Below are 18,601 nucleotides of genomic sequence, written 5' to 3'. Positions count from 1 at the left end.
GAGTAAACCCATTACTCCAGTTCATTCAGCTTTTAAAGGCCTCACACAGCTGTTCAGATCATTCAGGTTTGATCTGGCCGAATATGAATGCTGCCAACCACTCGACTGTGCTGCTTATGTTTGGGGGTCTCTTCAGTCTTGCTACTCGGTGCACGTGGAGAGAAGAGTCACTGTGGGCTCGGCTTCAGCATCCCACGTGTGAAAATGGGATAAATAAATCGATCTATATTTGATTAGTATTAAGAGATCTGCTGACTGCTGTAATGTCAGTGGCAGTTGTGTCGGTGTTGCGTTGTTCCCTTTTACATTGATTGTACTTTTGTGAAATGAAATGCTTTATCATCTTGAGCTGGGGGGATGGCGCTCATAAGCTTCTTGCTTCGGCCCACTCCTTTTGAGCAAAACGTATGCTCAAATCAATGAATAAATAAGACAGTGTCATGTGCAAAGAAAAAGTGCCAGGGATGTGAACAATATTCCAGGTGAAGATCCATTGGTTTGTCGAGTCCAGTCTGCAGAGGGTGGTGGCAGTGGTGTTGAAGCTCTCCCGGTTGATTCCAGCAGTTGAGAGTAACACCCCACATGGTTTAGAATCTGTGAGGCAGGTGTGCCAAGCTCCCTTGTATTCAGTTTTCCTAAAGATTTCCGTCCATCCATTTTCTACCGCTTTATCTGGGGCCGGGTCACGGAGGCCAGACTTCCCGATCCACGCAGACCTCCTCCAGCTGTTCTGGGGGGACATATAGTTCCTCCAGTGAGTCCTGGGTCTTCCACGAGGCCTCCTCCCGATGCCTGGAACACCTCCTAAGGGAGGCGGCCAGGAGGCATCCGGAACAGATGCCCCAGCCACCTCAGCTGGCTCCTTTCGATGTGAAGGAGCAGCGACTCTACTCCGAGCTCCTCCTTGGCAACCGAGCTTCCGCCACCTTTAACGAAGGCATGCGCCCAGCCACCCTGTGACGGAAACTCATTTCGGCCGCTTGTATTTGCGATCTTGTCCTTTCGGTCATTACCCAAATCTCATGACCATGGGTGAGGGTAGGAATGTAGACCGATGCTTAGCCCCCCGACCCATTCCTGAAGATTTAATGTATTGCAAAACACAGTTTGCCTAAGACTGTTTGATGCTTGTTTTAGACTTCCATAATATGTTTAAGACTGTGGTTAAAGTCTAAGTTATATAAGTGAGCAGATAAGATGCCAGAAGTGTTGTTTTGAAGACATGTCTAGCCTGAAGCACCTCCCTCGAGCACGAACCTGGGAGTGTCTCTGTCTCTATACACAATACAGAAAATACTTAAACCTCCCTCTGTCTCCCAGTCACTCCAATATGGCTGTATTGACTCAAAACTGCACTAGCGCTGGTACTTCACAGCACCACGGCTACAATCTGGTGTGGTTTGTTGACATGCATGAGTCCCATGTGTGTTCATTAACATGCGCTGTCCCGACCAAATGCACATAAATAAATAACTTCCCGTGGCTTTAGAATAACAGCATTTGTCCAGGCAAAGTCGAATTTTCTGACATGGGACAAAGGTTTGGCAACACAAGGAAAATGTGCTGATGTTTAAAAATGAATGATTTTCTTTGGCAGATAGTGATCCTTTTAACTCATAAAGGTCCATGCATACTTCATAAGCAGCAGTTTTCACTTGACAGAATGAGTACTTATTTTAGTGGAGATGAAATGGCAGTAGCCACATGCAAAACATAAGGTCGTTGTATCTTTGTCATGCAACTGTGAACTGTTGGCGGTAGAAGGCTGTGTAAGCCCTGTGTGGTAAATCAAAAGATAAAGAAAATATTCCAGGTGCTGGGGTCGAGGTCATTTTAGGGAGGAGCTTCACGGTTTGATTTTAGCTCCATCCAGCTGATACTTTTGTTGTGTCTCAGAGCAAGACATGTCACTCCCTTTGCCTGTTTATCTTGCATGCTTGACTTTCATTTTAGTCAGTTCCAGGGCTGCTGTGGCTTATAAACCACCACCAGGGGCCATCAGGGAGAATGTGTAATGCATGAAAAACACTTTGTGGCATGCAGAAAGTGCGAGTATGGTGGCCCCTGTCTTTGAAAATGTTGAATATAATAGCACTGAAATAATGTAATAACGGATGTTTGGAATAAAGGTTCTGTATCGAAGATATATATATTTTTAAGCATCATTATAATAATATAACATAAACTATTCGTATATATATTGTTCTGAGTGTAAATCTAACTATAGGTCGATAGTTCATAGGGCTGCGTGGATTAGGTAATGAGCTGTGAGCAGCATCAGTTGCTGCTACAGAAATAGATCCAGAGAAGAAGAAAACACAGGGAGGTCACGGTATCCACCGCAGCTGGACTAGAGGCTACAGTAACTGGATTGGACTTAGTTTCACCTGAAATGTGACTACTATACATGATCCAGTCCTATATTTCTTCATTATTAGCAAATATAAGCTTGTTGTTTTGAGTAGTGTTTTATTTGTTTATCTTTAATACATTTGTACATATTTTTATTTGCTTAAATAAATATACTGTATGAAGAACTTAAATTCAATCTCAGCACTGTCCTGCTGTCCATTTACTATTTGTTTATGTACTTTGTGATTTTTTTGTTTTTCTTTTTCCTTTCTACACAATAGGTGTTTAGGTATTTGTGAAGGTTTAGGATTGGCACACAAAGCTTTTGTTAGTTGGCTTTTGTCTAAGAATGCATTTTATTCTCAAAGTTACTTAGATATGCTTTAAAACAGGAAAGATGCATAACCAACAAGGAGTCTGTGTCGGGAAACTCTTTCTATAATGTTGAATTTTAAACAAATTTAACAATATCTGGCTGCAACTACAAATACTCAGACAGACAGACAGACAGACAGACAGACAGACAGGCAGACAGGCAGACAGGCAGACAGGCAGACAGGCAGACAGACAGGCAGACAGGCAGCAGACAGGCAGACAGGCAGACAGACAGGCAGGCAGGCAGACAGGCAGACAGGCAGACAGACAGGCAGGCAGGCAGACAGGCAGACAGGCAGACAGGCAGACAGGCAGACAGGCAGACAGACAGGCAGACAGGCAGACAGACAAGGAGACAGGCAGATTGACAGATAGGTAGATAAGCAGATAGGCAGACAGGCAGACCGACTGACAAACTGACTGACAGGCAGACAGACGGACAGACAGATAGACAGATAGTCAGACAGACAGACCCAGTGTGCATACCAATAAACAACGGCTGATTTTTCATTACAAAAAGCCTAATCTTTTTTTAATAATCACGGTCCATTCCCACAGCCTCCCGGGCAGACAATAAGCTGAATTTTTCCCGAGGCTTGGCAAGTTACCGTGTTGAGACTCCGGAGGTGCTTTAGCAGACTATTGGATGTTCTGCTCCGTGATGGCTACCTACTGTTCCATAATAGCTTTTCCCAGTGGTGAACCAATACAACACAGCATACATGGTGAAGGTCGGGACACATCAGGAGGAGTGAGCGGAGGCGCCGAGCTATGATTGAACCAAGCAGGTCGTCTCCCATTGACTTATATTTAACACTGCGCAGGTCAATCATTGGTCATTTGTTCACTTGTGGTTTCCGGTAAATGTCATAGTGTCTGCACATGTATCAAGATTCATGCACAACTCTATGTTTAAGTCTAGTCTAGTCCGGAGAGGTGTAGTATTGACGATAGTTTTGATACAGATCGTAAGGAGTAGTGGATTTGTATTGTGGTTCTGTGCTGTGTTGTGCACTAAAAAGACGGGGGCCACCATGCTTCAACAGTCAACATGCATACATATCCACAATCATATAAATCAATAGCAAATCGGTAAAAATCTTATAAATGTCGTCTAACCGAGCACTATGTTAGAAAAAAGAAATGGAATGACACTTACAAAGCCATTCATGGTATAATATATTTAAATGCCTCGAGTTTTTGCTTGTCCTACCACTGCCGTATAATAAATGTATCAGTTGCCTCACGTTCCCACTCACTTTTACACAGACGAAGACTTAACTCTCTTGGGCTGCAGGGACTTTTTTTTTTTTTTTACTCGACAACCGCTTCCAAAAACCATCTTCGCCCAGGCCTCGGGCACAGCGTCACATCACGTCTTCAATATTTGATCTGTCTTTATATAAGCGAGGTCTCTCTCCGTGCAGCACGTGTGGGAGCCTCTGGTGCGGTGAATATAAACCTGCCGGTGTTCCTATTGGGAATCGCACGGTCTCACAAAGCGGGAAAACAGGGCTGTGATGGAGCACTGTATAGGCATGTCAGTGGTGTTCAAAGGACAGTATGCAACTTGGAGCTGGGAGATTTCGACTACTTCATCTACTACAACCACAACTACCTCTACTGAGATGATAAGTTAAAAAGTCGTCATTAAAAAAAGGTTATACAGTATATTATACAGTACTATAGATGTGTTGTTTTAGACCTGCAGTCATTTAGCAGCTACACTGTCACTTATCTGTGTTGACTTGCCCAATGTTGTAACAGAACAGGGTTGCCAGGTCATAATTGGGTGGGTTTCTGCGGTTGAAATAAAATGTTTTGCAGGTTTTGGACGTGTTGTTTTGCATGTATTTAGTAACTCTTGCCCCTAGAGGCCATAAGCGCCCCTGCAGGTGTCGTAGCATGTTGCTTTTTTTTACTTAATTGTCCGTGAGAGTTAATACTACGCTGACAGAAAAGACAAAGGGAGAGAGGGATATTGTACATCCAATTACACAATGGAGATTTTTTTTTCACTCACTACACTAATTCTATTAGTGTGTATTGCGCCTCCGACCCGGTGCAGGAAAAGTTGCAAGGGTGGTTTTCTGGCCAGAGACACCAGGGGGAGATGAAAGAACCCAAATCATCCCATTAACACTTGTATTACCCCCCATGGAATATGAAAACGATTTATTAGGTTAACAAGTTGCTTCGTTCTATCCTTAAAGGGACTAGATGCAAGTTGGTCATTTTATACTCACTGCGTAACTGCAGCTTCTATATTAAGCTCGCGCATGACGGCACTTCGGACCCAAATAATCACCTTTTTGAGTGACAGTGCAGGATTTTAGAGGCAGTTGTGGTGAACAGGTCTCGGCTCATTCTATTAGGACATGGCTGGAACATGGAGGGGGAGGAAAATACATAATTTTAACATTTTTAAACTCTGTATACAGTAGTCCCTTTAAAGTCACACAGCAAATACCAAACGAGATGAGCCACTGTGAGTCATCTCTCCTAATGGCTGGTGTACACTGTGCAATTTTTTTGTGTCTTTTTTTAGACGTGGGGATGGTAAAATCGTGAGTTGCTCTCGTCTCCACTGTGCGAGTGTGCAACGAGATAATCGTAGCTACGATATCTGCGGAAAAGTCCAGAGAACGTCCTGTGAAATGCATATTCGAACCCACTCATGCCTGGCCTCTGTTGCTTTGACTCAGCAGCAGCGCATAGAGATCCTCTCTGCAGCAAGAGGATGACTCACTCTACGACTAGTGTTCCAAAACTCACTGTAGTGTTCTCACTGTACGACCTAAGACCTGCGATTTTGTTTGACCTAATATTTTTCTCACGACTGGTGACCGTACGCCGCAGCTGGCCAAAATCTTGCAGTGTATGTTGCTGTCCAGCTCGTCTCCATGGTGATGTTGACTAAAGGCAGCTAAACTTGAGTTTTAACTGGTCTAACTGGCCATTATGAGCATGTTTTAATTTGGATTATCGACGTAATCCAAAATGTTGCGCATTGTGCCTTTAAACAATAAGTATTTCGGAGGACCCCCCCCCATACCTCCTGCATAAGATGTGGTCTCAGCTTCTATTCGCACAATTGTTTCACTAAGTTCTTAGATATTTCAGGCTTACCAGCTCCAACACAAATTTCTTTCACACTTAATACTTCTACTTCTACTCTGGTTCGAAACTTCAGTTCACTTCTGCGAGCATGTTTCAGTAGCCTTATATATTCAGTCCTTCTCCCTCTTCTGCACTGGCTCACACCCCATGATGTTTTTTGTTCACCACAATCTAAACAGCTTCTCCAAAACTTGTTCTGATCTTACATGTGGCCAAACGTCCTTGCGCTGATTGGCATGTTTGTAGATACAAAGCTGTTTTGTCCGTTTTCTGGTCACTGGTGTTCCAAAGGAGGAGGTGCGCCCTCTTCTGGCCTCAAGCAAAACTGCATTTTACAATAGCCTACTGTTAAAGATACACATATTATTTAGTCACATTTGTTGTGTAAAGTTGTACTACAAAAACAGGCCAAGAGGTACAGTATGAAGTAGTTGTAAAAGCCTTTAAGAAATCGACGATTGCAACCTTTAAGAACGCTCTGAAACGCCACGCTGTCTCTTTAAATAACCAATAGCTTGGATTCTGAAGTTGTATTTGCAAACTGCCGGCGAGCATAATCCCCTCAGCTGTAGGGAGTCCAGTTCACGTGAGTTGTGTGTTGAGCGCTGGTGACTGTGCTGTGTCAGATTTACAGTAATCTGTGAGTGAGGGCCGCGGTATTATAGACTCTGTGAACATGCAAGCTGTCCCATTACACGGGCAGATGGAGGATTCTGCGCAGGGTATCCACATGGGGGGCAGGGGGGGAGGGGGAGAGAGAGAGGAGGGGGATGAAGATGACACACAGAGCACTCAGGGACACGTGCCAGAGCTGGGGCTACAGTCACCAGAGACAAGGACATGATCTGGGCAATGATTGAACTCAGATTGTTCGGATGGAGCTTTTAACTGTGTGACACGCGACGCATTAGATGATTCCATTGTCTCCCACAGGCGAGCGGAATGTCAACTTTTTGTTTATGATCATTAAGGAAGCAAAATCAAATTCATCATGCCCATTGATTCTGAAAGGGGCCTAATTGGTGAACAAGATCATATTGCTTGAATGTGGGACGTGATTGGAGTCTGACTAATCTCTGCAACAGATTTGAGCAGCGGTCTCCCGTCAGATCAGCTCGCTGTTAGTGTGTTGTAGCATGAGGTCGATAAAAATAGTGCTGTCTCTGTGCGGCCGATGGTAATGCCCCCCCCCCCCCCCCCTGAGAAACACATGGGATCACAGCAGAGAGGCAAGCCATGCAAGAGAGGACAGGTTGAGGATATTATCATCATTTATATGGAGAAATTGTACAAAAATAGCCTATGACTTTTTGTAGATGTAACAAGGGATATTGTCCTGTAAGCACAACCAGTATGTGGGCCATGTATTGTCAGACCACAAGTGAATTTGTGGTCTGACAATATATCGATCTTGCAACATCCATCCATCCATCCATCTTCTTCCACTTGTCCGTTGCCGGGTCATGGGGGCAGCCGTTGGAGCGGCCCAAATCACATTGCACCAGCCCCTATGGCTCCTCCTGAAGGTGGTGGGTCCACAGAAGGACGATTAACCAGGCCTGTTGGGCTCTCATAAGGAGCTTCTGAACCGCTCTTTGTCTGACTCGTCACCTATAGGACCTGTTTGCCCTGGGAGACCCTACCAGGGGCACGAAGCCCCCGACAACAGAGCTCCGAGGATCATTCAGGTGCTCAAACCCCTCCACCACGTTAAGGTGGCGGTTCCAGGAGGGGATCTTGCAATATATCGGGATATTTTTCTCATATTCTCATATGAGGAAAATATATTCTCATATATATATAAATATATTCTCAAAATGCATTTTTGCTCACCTTCATCACTACAGACACCACCGTTTTCAGTCTTCTACTCAACAATATTTTGAGGTTTTCTTTTTTTCTGAAGGATTTTTCAATATCTAATTCCTAACCTGATCCATCAAACTCCAAAAACAAGCCATTATTCAGATTCGGCCGCCTCAAATACAGTACAATGCCTTATTTACATATGAAAACATTAACCCCCCCACACATTGTTTCCTTTCCCCCCATGTCTTTTCTTAAATCTATCAAATATTCCAAAAAGACACTATTACATTTTGAAACCATCTCTTATTTTATTTTTAAATCAACTTTCTTCTTTGCCTTCCCAGGTCTGTCTTGTGTCCCGGTGCTGCCCCCCAGGAGAGGCTCGTTCTACGTGGAGGGGGGAAGTGGGACCTCAGTGGGCAGCATCCTGGCCTTCTGGTGCCGGGACGGGTACCAGCTCGTGGGCAGCGACAAGATCCAGTGCAGCGTGAGGAACGGGAAGGCGCAGTGGAGCAACTACCTGCCAGTATGTGAAGGTATGGCCCTGTCAAAACCACAGAAATATGGAGGTAGTGAAATAATACGCTTAAGGCCCGGAAACTACTGCTGCTTTGCCCTTTTCTTTGTCTACCTCTTGTCAAAACCATGTAGAATGTTGTTCACTTCAGGTCTGGGAGGTTGACGACTGTTGATGGCCTTGAACTTAGACTTAGACAGACATTATGGATCCACAAGGGAAATTGCTTCGTGACTGTGTTACGGCCAGGGAGGACAAAACATATTTATAGAAGGAGACAGACAAGAGATAAGAGTTTAAAGACGAACTAAGTAACTTGTTCACCTTAATAAATCCTTTTCGTAGTCCCTCTGGGGGTAATACAAGCGTTAATAGGATGATTGGAGGGTCTTTCATCTGCCCCTGGTGTCTCTGGCCAGAAAACCACAATTGCAACTTGACTGCCACCGGACCGGAGCCAGCAATACACACTAATGGAATCACGAAGAAGAGGCTAACAGGCTAACGGGCAAAGCTAACTGCGGTCTAGCGCCACTTAAACAGTATACAGCCATGTTTGAGTGAAAAAAAAATATTTCCATTGTGTGATTGGATGTACAATATCCCTCTCTCCCTTTGTCTTTTCTGTCAGCGTAGTATTTACTCTCACGGACAATTAATGAGTAAATAAACGCAACATGCTACGATACCTGCAGTGGCGCTTATGGCCTCTACGGGCAAGAGTTACTTAGTACTGCTTGAACATGAAATTCCTTTTATCTTTAGATATTTTATGTAATTCTTATAGATAAAACCTTACCCCCCATGCCCAAAGTAGCAACTGAAATATGGACCTGGTGAGCCGGCCAAACAGAAACAAAAGGTGCCACAGCGGGTCAAACCCTGTTCTGGGCCGTAGAAACCGCTGCTGACACCGGGGTAAGAAGAAGTCAAAAAGAATCTAAACCCAAATCAAAAGAAAACGAAAACAGGACAGCCGGTCCCACCAGGCCCAAACGGAACAAAACGCTATAAGGCCAACAAAAAAGGGAGCTATGGCAGCAGAGCAGGGCTGTGAGCTGTCTCACCGGCATGGTGAGGATGAGGAACTGAGAGAGACCGGCCAGTGTGTAGGCGCGGCAGAGGAGGCGCTATATGAAAAAAAAAAACGAAGAAAAACGGCAAAAAAAGACTATCAACAATAGGGCAATAAACTGAAACCCAAAAATATAATATAACTACAAAACTAATAGCAAAGACTAGATAAAATAGACAAAAAGAAAACATAGGCCCAGAGCACATAACAGACAGCAACTCGAATAGTAATCTGGAAACAAAACAAAATGTAGAAAAACAATACTCATGTCTGAAAACCTGGGAATATTTACTGTACACATTTACAAGTAATATTAAAATAGCATGATATACCTTTGAAACACACAATACAAACTATGCCCTGATTTGAACAGAGGCCCCAGTGGAGGGAGAGCAGTGGACTGAGGAGATGTGGAAATGCTGATTCTTTGCACAAATACAGATTTTTCAGATAAACAAAAGTATCTTGGATCCTTATGTGCTTTTTGTTATGCTCATGTGTTAATACCCCCTCATCCTTGAAGAGCACCTGCCAGATACTTTTTGGACCCTTGATGCCCTCACCCATCCTTTCCCTTTACCGTATCTGCCTGTCATATACTGGGCCGTTGTTGAAAGTCTTTTTTAAAATGATGTTCCTGTCATGGTAGTGGCACTGAAGTAAAGACAGAGGGGCTGGAGATGAGGCTCTGTTCATGCCGAGGAAGGATGGGAGCACATTCCAGTTAAATGGTTTTGAGATTTGGTGAAACGTTTGTAATTTGTTTAACAGCAACGAGAGCTGGTCTGAGACGCTGTGCTAAATTGCCTTACAAATATTACATCTGACACGCGCATCTGTTCTGTGAGGCTCATGTCCCGGTTTAGATATTTATTTATTTTTCATCCGGTCTAGTTGTGCGTTAAATCAGCCGCAGTTTTTGGAGCAATGCTAATGAAGCACCGCGGCACATTTCACACACTGTCTCGAACGCGCAAATATGTCGGGGACAATCAACTGCGGACTGGAAAAGAGAGGAGGTGTGCAGGCACGGGGGAGGGAAAACTGGAGACTTTTGTGTTTTTCCAATTGCTTGCTGTTGTTGTTGGTAGTTTTGTGAGGAAAAATAAGCAGCTGAATACGAACTCAAAATTTGGACCATTTTTAAAGGAACAGGCCACCGTTTTCCATGTTGAGATAAGTTCTTACCTGACCTTAGACGAGTTGATGTGTACCTGTCTGGTCTTTACGCGTGCCCTCAGTCACGCATTTAGCCTCTCCTCCTCTCCTCTATGGGGCCAAACGGGGGTGAAGTTTGAAGCGACCAAGCTCTTCCACGTTTCCCCTATTTAAACACGGTTAGGTGAGTAGTTACACGATCCAAGTATAGTTACACAAAATAAAACTTGTCAATTTTCTAAGTGGATAAAAATGGGTGCTATATGCAATAGGAGTAAAGATATTACTGTGCGGTAGAGATTAGATCGGGCCCAAAAAATCAAGCCCGACCCGACCCGAGCCCGCGGTTATAAAGCCCGACCCGACCCAGCCCGAGCAATTAACGTGAATTGTCAGCCCGAACCCGAAACAAACCGACGTAAATAATTATTTATATAAGGCTCAGATAGGAGCATCTGCACAGCAGCACCATGTTTGTGAGGTACGCGGCTACGCGCACGGCATACGTGCACGCAGCAGTAGCGCACATACCTGAGTGGGCAGAGACGTACGGGCCGCGGAGCAGCCAGCGCCGCAGCTCAATGTGTCTTGTCTCCTCTTTTCCGTCTCTCTCTCTCCTCCTTCATGTTTCATAAACATCGCGCTCTACAAAAGCTACTTTTTACGCAGTAATAGGAACCAAACTGCTTATTTATCCACTGTTAATGAAACGCTGTCCTGAGAGAAAGACTGAAGAGTGATGTTCTCTGTGTGGCGCCGGTATCACAGCCTGACCATGCTGCTTAAACGTGACAACACAGCAGCACGTGCGCTCACCCCCCGCACCTGCACCACCTCCCTCCCGGACCCCTCTATTTTATATTGCGTATTCCCACATTTTGTATCCAGACTCCGCCTATTGCATAGATTTTTATTAGAGATTATAATGACATTAATAAAAAAAAATTGAGCCCGACCCGACCCGAGCCCGACTCTCATGCGGGAAATCTCGGCCCGGCCCGGCCCGAATGTCGGGTCGGGCTCGGGCCGGGCTCGGGCTCGGGTCTAAAATCTAACCTCTACTGTGCGGACGTCGAAGTGCTCCTAAGGTGTTATTACGCCTCACAATATAGTTCCCCCTTCTATCTATTACTAGCATCCCCAATTCTTCACAGGGATGAGTTTATAAGTTTCACAACTTTCAGGGTCACTTTTAAGAATCACTGTCGCAGTAATTACGCTATCAAAACAAAAATTACATGGGCAGTCTTTTTTCCCCAGACCACAGCATGTTCAATACACGGAAGAATGGCACAATGGATTTCATTTCACCACTAGTATAGCAAAATTAATCAAAAATGGAGTATACATGCGCTTCCAATGACATCACACATAGTTCCGGCGGCCATTTTGAATACCGAAGTAGCATTATGCAGGCTAAACTAACTCACTGAAGAGGAAACAGACAACCTTTCTCTGTGATTTTTACAGTTTGTCATGTCAACAGAGTCTCAGTCTGAGTCAGTGTTTAAGCTGCACAAGACGTTAGCATGGTAGTGGTTAGCAACTGTCAACAGTTTATTCAATCAACTGCCAATGGCTTCAACACGATAAACACATGTGTGGCTCACATCTATGAACTCTGAGGAAATACTACAGTAACAGCTCAGCTCTGACCTCTGTGACATGTTGTAGCAAAGGTTTGGAGTGTGGTTCAGGGCTTTCTTTTGGAGAGGTCAGAGCTGAGCTGTTGAAGCTAAATGCATGCTAACATCGTAAACACTGACTCACTGGTTTCTTCACATCAACGTGCGTCTCTGGGGCCGTATTTTTACTGTTAATTTAAGCAATGATTATGAGTATATAAAAATGCCACTGTCAATCAGTTGTCTTTCATTTTCATACTAGAGTAGAGATATTGGTACATGTGGTAGTGCTACATAATCCTACTTCGGTATTCAAAATGGCCGCCATAACAACAAAGGTCACATGACTGAAAGGCATGTATAAAGCTGCAGATGAGACAAAACGAAAACAGCTGCTTTAGACGTCTGGAAAGTGCAATGCTATCTAATGGAAAACTAGCTCGTTTTGCCGCCTCTATATGGAGGTACTGCAGCAATGGAGGGCAATGTGGGCCCCTCGCGTCCCGGTCAGAAAGCAGTGCAACGGCCATTGGACATACAGTAACCTGCCGTTAATGATACACTTTCTATGCTCCCCCTGCAGCGATCCCGCGGCCCCAGGACAGAGGGCTACGGGTGGCTGTGCTGGCCTCGGTGGTGAGTGGAGTCGTGATCTTGGCCATGTCCCTGTCCTTCCTCATCTGCTGCATCCAAGAGAGAGCCTCCAGACTGCGGGCCAAGAAGGAGGGGCGTCTCAGGTACCACAGCAGAAAGCCTGTACTGTAAGAGTGCACCGGTGAACCAAGAGATAAGAGCAGAAGAGTCACATGCACTGATCACTTTCAGAGATATCTCTTGAAGGGAAATAACATTGCGATGCCCTGTAAACATAGCCACATCGGGCCAAAGGAATAGTATCAAAACATTCTTCCCTTATTGAAAACATTCATGGAGTAGTATAAGCTTTATTTACACAGGTTTGAGTTATCCCTTTAAATTTGGTTGTTTCTTCTTCTATTGCTTACATACAACTCCAATCTGTATCTCCGGATTTTGTTGCGTATTAGATAGGAGAATCCTCTTTTTTTTTGTTCTTAAATCATCAATTGACCTGTCCTGAGCCGCTCTGCACTCAGAAAATTAAACACATTATGCATTTGTCAACAAAAAACTGCTCAGAACTTAACTAAAACAAGCAAAAAATGTAAATAATTGGGTGTAATGTTTGGGGATTTATAAGTATTATTCTATTATGGAAAACAAACAAAAACGTAAACATGGAAAAAGCATTTTGTAACCTATGATGCATTCTTCTCCTGTTGTGTCCCAGGCGCAGGGAGAAGCGCTCGTCCCGGCGCTCTGATTGGGAGAGAGAGGAGGGCGAGTGGGAGTCGTTCTCTCCCCCAAAGATATTCCACCTGTCCCAGAGGATGAACCCACGCCTCGCCCCCGACAGCCCCCTCTACCTGACTGGAGGACTCACCGGATATGAGAACAGGGGATATCACAGGTGGGCCCATAGAAATCCACCAACAGAGGCGTAGCAAGGGTACCAAGGGCCCCAAGCAAGAATATTGGTTGGGGAACCTCTGCTGGCCTCTCTGTGTACTGCACACTGGGAGAGAGGACGTCATGACCTGGTCACCTGCCAGCTCCCATAATGCAGTTCTCTGCATACGCTATTTCTCAGAACAGAAGCTGAGGTTCTTTAGGTCATGATGAGCGTTACAATAAACTGGTCTCACTCATTATAAGTGAACATTAGGAAACCATGACTCACTAAAGCAGCAGGATGGGGTTAAGCAGCGCCAAGGAGTTTTAGTGAAGAGACAGCGCAACTGCAGCACCAAAGTCATTATGGAAACGATGTATGTTATCTGATGAAAGTGAGTTTTTGTTGCTTTTTTATCCTTTTTTTGTCACGCATTATTGTTGCTTTGTGGGAACGTTTTAGGAGTTCTTTTGCTGCTTCTTTGTTGCGTTTTTGTTGCTGTTTTGACACTTTTTTTCAAGACGCTGTTAGATTTGGGTAAAGCCAAAATAGAGAAAATGTGCCCGGTTCAGGTAATGGTTAATAATTAAAGGGATGAATGTTTTAATTGTGTGATCAGAGTTTAAGTGCTGTTTATTCTGTATGGCAGGGTCACACGGTTTTATAGAAGACCGTCTTGCAATTGAGAGACTTTGAATGACTGGGCGACAGGGATGTGGTATTTTAAACCAGCCTGCTCTCTTTTACTCATAAACAGTCTCATCTACAAAATAAGTGTAGTAATGTTTTGATTTCACTGAACCAAACTTTATATGGGAACTTAAAGCAGTATATCTATGAGCATTACGAAGTAACTCATGCCCCTAGAGGCCATAAGCGCCTCTGCAGGTGTCGTAGCATGTTGCACTTCTTACTCATTAAAGGGACTATACGGAGTTTAAAAATGTCAAAATATGTATTTTCCTCTCCCTACATGTTCCAACAATTTCCTAATGTGTAGCCCAGACCTGTTCACCACAACTGCCTCTAAAATCCTGCACTGTCGCTCAAAAAGGTGTTGATTCAGGTATGAAGGTGCAGTTACATGTATGACCTGAGGTGGCAGTAGTGAATATAAAATGGCTAACTTGCATCTATCCCCTTTAATTGTCCGTGAGAGTATCACTGACAGAAAAGACAAAGGGAGAGTGGGATATTGTACATCCAATTACACAATGGAGATCATTTTTTTCACTTAAACCTAGCCCACAGTTAGCTTTGCCCGTTAGCTTCTTAGTGTGTATTGGTGGCTCCTACCCGTTGGCAGCAAAGTTGCAATTGTGGTTTTCAGGCCAGAGACGCTGGGGGAGATGAAAGACCCCCCCAATCGCCCCATTAACACTTGTATTAAGTATTTATTAAGGTAAACAAGTTACTTAGTACTGCTTTGAATTGGCTAAAGTTTCTAATAAATACCTCTACAAAAAGAAAAAGAAAGTCATTTGTATCTGTAATCTGTATTTCACCTTTAGTGTCAGACCACTTTGACAACAAAAAATAGACTCTAGAAACAACCAATAATGTATTACTCTCTCTCTCTTTTACAGGAGTCAGGAGAGTTTACTGAAGGCCTCAATGCCCGGCCTGTACCGCTCAGACTCCCAACTCTACCCCCACGTCGTGCTGCAGAGGGTGCCCACGCCGACCGCCCCGTCCGCCCCGCCCTCCGCACCGCCCTCTGCCCCTGCTGCCCCCGTCTACCTGCACTTACCACACTCTTCCTCTGCGGCTTCCTCCCCAGCTCATGTCCCCCACCACAGCCACACCCGCAGCCAACCCCAGATGATGCCCCAGTATCCGACACCGACATATCCGCCCCACCCGAACACAGCTGTACCCGCCTACCCCACGCCTGCTCCCATCTACCCCAACCCCAACCCGGCCCCGCACCGACCGTGGCAGTAACGGCGGCCACAGAGGGTGACGGTGTCTTTGCTCAGTATTTCCTGTTCTTTCTTGGAGAAGGCAGCTGGACATTTGCAAAGGACTGCGCTTCGGAATGGACAGAAGAAGTTGGGACAAGATGGAGTTTCATCATTATCCCGCATGCTTGAGTTGATGAGATTTTTGCTTTGAAAGAAACAGGAACCTTTATTTTGTTCTCAGTCAGTTGGAATAATTATGAAGACAACGTTCAGATTCAGTGTTTTTTGGGACACCAGATGTTATTGTTTAGAGTTAGATAAAGCAGGACTTAACTCTAGAATAGAGTCAACAAAGCATCGTATATTACTTCATTATTGTTTGGCATCAACGTACAGCGGTTGAAATGAGATGAGGCCAAATCCACCAAGCATCTCCAACAATGTGAATTTGAGATTGCACTTGTTTGTCTCCTTTGGTGTTGGACATTTGGATCTCTGAGGTCGCCCCAAATGTTCACTTTGGTGGAAGACTTGCTACAATGCAGCAGTATGCAAATAATCTGTTTAATATCACCTTGACTGAACAGATACGGAGGAAGAGCAGCAGCCTCCCAAACGCGGCCACCGACTTCTGATGAACTTTCACGAAATCTCTGAATTGTCATCAAACAGAAGGGTTTAGCTCTTTAATTCTGAAGCACTTTTGTATGACACTTTCCTATCCAGCCTGTATCTTAACCTAAGAGCTAATATATTCTTGTACTGTACAGAAACCGTCATGTGAGCTCCATTCAAATTGTCAGTAACAGCAGCATGCCATAATCATGTCTTCCTTTCTTATATTAGGGCTGCAGTGCTTTTGGATAGCTTTAATATTCAGAGTCATGGTGTATGTTAGTTTTCTGTTGTAAAATTTCCACAATGGCATGTCTTGTGCAGTCATCTCAGTTTTAATATTTAGCCATAGCTTTACACACAAAGGTCAGATGTAAGCAATTATTATAATACAATAAAGTGGCCCCATTGAATCATTGCTAATTGTTTATGGATAACCACTCGTGTGTTTGGGATGATAATACAGACATAAGTTAGAAGTTAGACATTGAATTTAAAGAATTGAAGACATTTATGTTTGGCAAATAATTCTTAACCCTATCACTACTTTTGTTTTACTTCATTGCATTGGAACACTTGCACTTTAGGTTGTTTTAATAGTTTCATTAAATACAATGTTTGTTTGTTTAACATTGCCATATTGAAATAAAATACTTAATGAAAGTCAGGGCACAAATCTTGTATTCATTGTTTCCTTTTTACTGAAAAAGTCTATCTTTTGGCCGGGACAGTTTATGAACACACATGACGGGGCTCTGCACATGACGGGGCTCTACACATGACGGGGCTCTACACATGACGGGGCTCTACACATGACGGGGCTCTACACATGACGGGGCTCTACACATGACGGGGCTCTACACATGACGGGGCTCTACACATGACGGGACTCTACACATGACGGGGCTCTACACATGACGGGGCTCTACACATGAAGGGGCTCTACACATGACGGGGCTCTGTATGGGCAAAGATCTATCTGTTGTCCCGCAGTCGCTCTCACAAAGACAATCATAGCTACTGTACATGTTTTGATAGGGAAAACCGGAGCACCATAGGGGAGAACAGGGTCATGTGAGACACCCCCTGTATCTAGGCAACGGAACACAAATGTGGTCATGTGAGTGTGTGTTTCAAGCCCCTCCCATTCCACACTTGCCAGGTAGGAGAAGTTGGTGCTTTTTTTTCTTTTTTTTTTACAAAAATGATTGCATGTAAAAGTGCATTTTCTGAGAACAATATCAAGTGTCAAAACAAGTTGCTCCAGGTAGAAAAAACGTATATCGCACAGGTTGATGAACTTCCAACATGTAAACCCATGAGCTTGATGCTAGTTAAAGATTAGCCTGAATTGCTAGAGATGTTGTTCTTTCTAAAATGGTGGCTGTGGGGTAAAGTGAGACAATAATCCGGGTGGCTCTCGCCTGTGTCCTGAGTCCCAGGCTCTTCTAACTGGTTCTGATGGTCCTATGTTCTGGGCCCCAGACTGTGGACTGGCTAGTTCTGATTATGGGTCCATGTTCTGACCCCGAGGCTGTGTGGGCTATAGCTGGTTTTGATCTCCCTTCATGCTGACCTCCAGACACCAGCTGTTCTGACCCCCACACTGTGAATGTTTATGAATACATTTTGAGTCACATTATGTTGTATTTCATTTAGTTTTAAAGTAGCCTACTTTGGATCCCTTTCAAGTGTTTAAATAATTGCTTATTTGACCCAGAGACTGTGTACTATAGCTACAATAGCTAGTACTATTGTCCTGTTCTGACCCCCACACTGAAAATGTTAATTAAAACGTTGATTAAAAAAGATTGACTTTTAAAATAGCCTACTTTTGATCACTTTCAAACATTTAAAAAAAATGCTTATTTGACCAATCCCCATGATTCTGTTACGAGTCCAACATTAGTTTGGTAATGTGTGGTTGTCAGTCTAGCTGTTATTGTTTCACATGTATCATTATGGTATTTCTAAAGTGCTTCACTTTACCCTGTTGATTTCTCTTGTCTGTCTCAGGTAAAGTGAGACACATGACCACTTTTTTAAGAACAATCATATTTTCATTGCCCTTAGTCCTGAAGACATGCTAATCATTTCCATAGCTGGGCAACATCCTGAATTAATGGGAAAAGTGTTAATTTTACTGATATATAATTTTTAGCTCAGATCGAGGGGAGCAAATGTAAAAACTGTATCACATTACCACGCTCTCCCCTAAGGAATCCTACACAGGCACAGGGGGAACCTCTATTTCAAAGGGTAATACAACTGCCTTTCGAAATGAAGCCTCTGTCTTCTTAAGGTAAACCAGATTAAACCAAATTCAAAGTGTTTATTTTTTACTTTTGATGTATCTATCCACCACAAAACATGAACGACTGCTAACAATGGAGAACCAGCTGCAAGAACAAATAAACGATTAAAGACAAATCATTTTGAATACAATAATGCACATACAGAACTTTTGTTATCATTTTGCACCCTCTAGTGGCAAATCACAGGTAGGACCATTGACAGTACATTGAATCGACTGTCAATGGATAGGACGAATCACTGACTTTAAAGCCACTTTAAATATGA

The 18,601-nt window shown here is 43.9% G+C and overlaps 1 protein-coding gene across 3 annotated transcripts in view; it reads left to right on the top strand.

Annotated features, from left to right (window-relative positions):
* The window catches only part of LOC306960153 (uncharacterized protein), a 50,148-nt gene extending 33,489 nt beyond the window's left edge, over window positions 1-16,659 (top strand). The window contains exons 3-6 of one of the 3 annotated variants that reach the window (XM_079552511.1): window positions 8,001-8,192; window positions 12,615-12,768; window positions 13,341-13,520; window positions 15,089-16,659. In XM_079552511.1, the coding sequence (XP_079408637.1) occupies window positions 8,001-8,192; window positions 12,615-12,768; window positions 13,341-13,520; window positions 15,089-15,446 (884 nt within the window). In that variant the 3' untranslated portion in view covers window positions 15,447-16,659. The remainder of the gene's footprint in view (window positions 1-8,000; window positions 8,193-12,614; window positions 12,769-13,340; window positions 13,521-15,088) is intronic. The other 2 variants (XM_079552510.1, XM_079552509.1) reach the window with 2 other exon arrangements.
* The last annotated feature ends 1,942 nt before the right edge of the window (window positions 16,660-18,601 follow it).

The sequence above is a fragment of the Gobius niger genome (assembly GCF_951799975.1).
Source record: "Gobius niger genome assembly, chromosome: 2".
Lineage (NCBI taxonomy): Eukaryota > Metazoa > Chordata > Actinopteri > Gobiiformes > Gobiidae > Gobius > Gobius niger.
The sequence above is the reverse complement of the archived record's forward strand: the minus strand, read 5'-3'. Positions and strand labels throughout refer to the sequence as shown.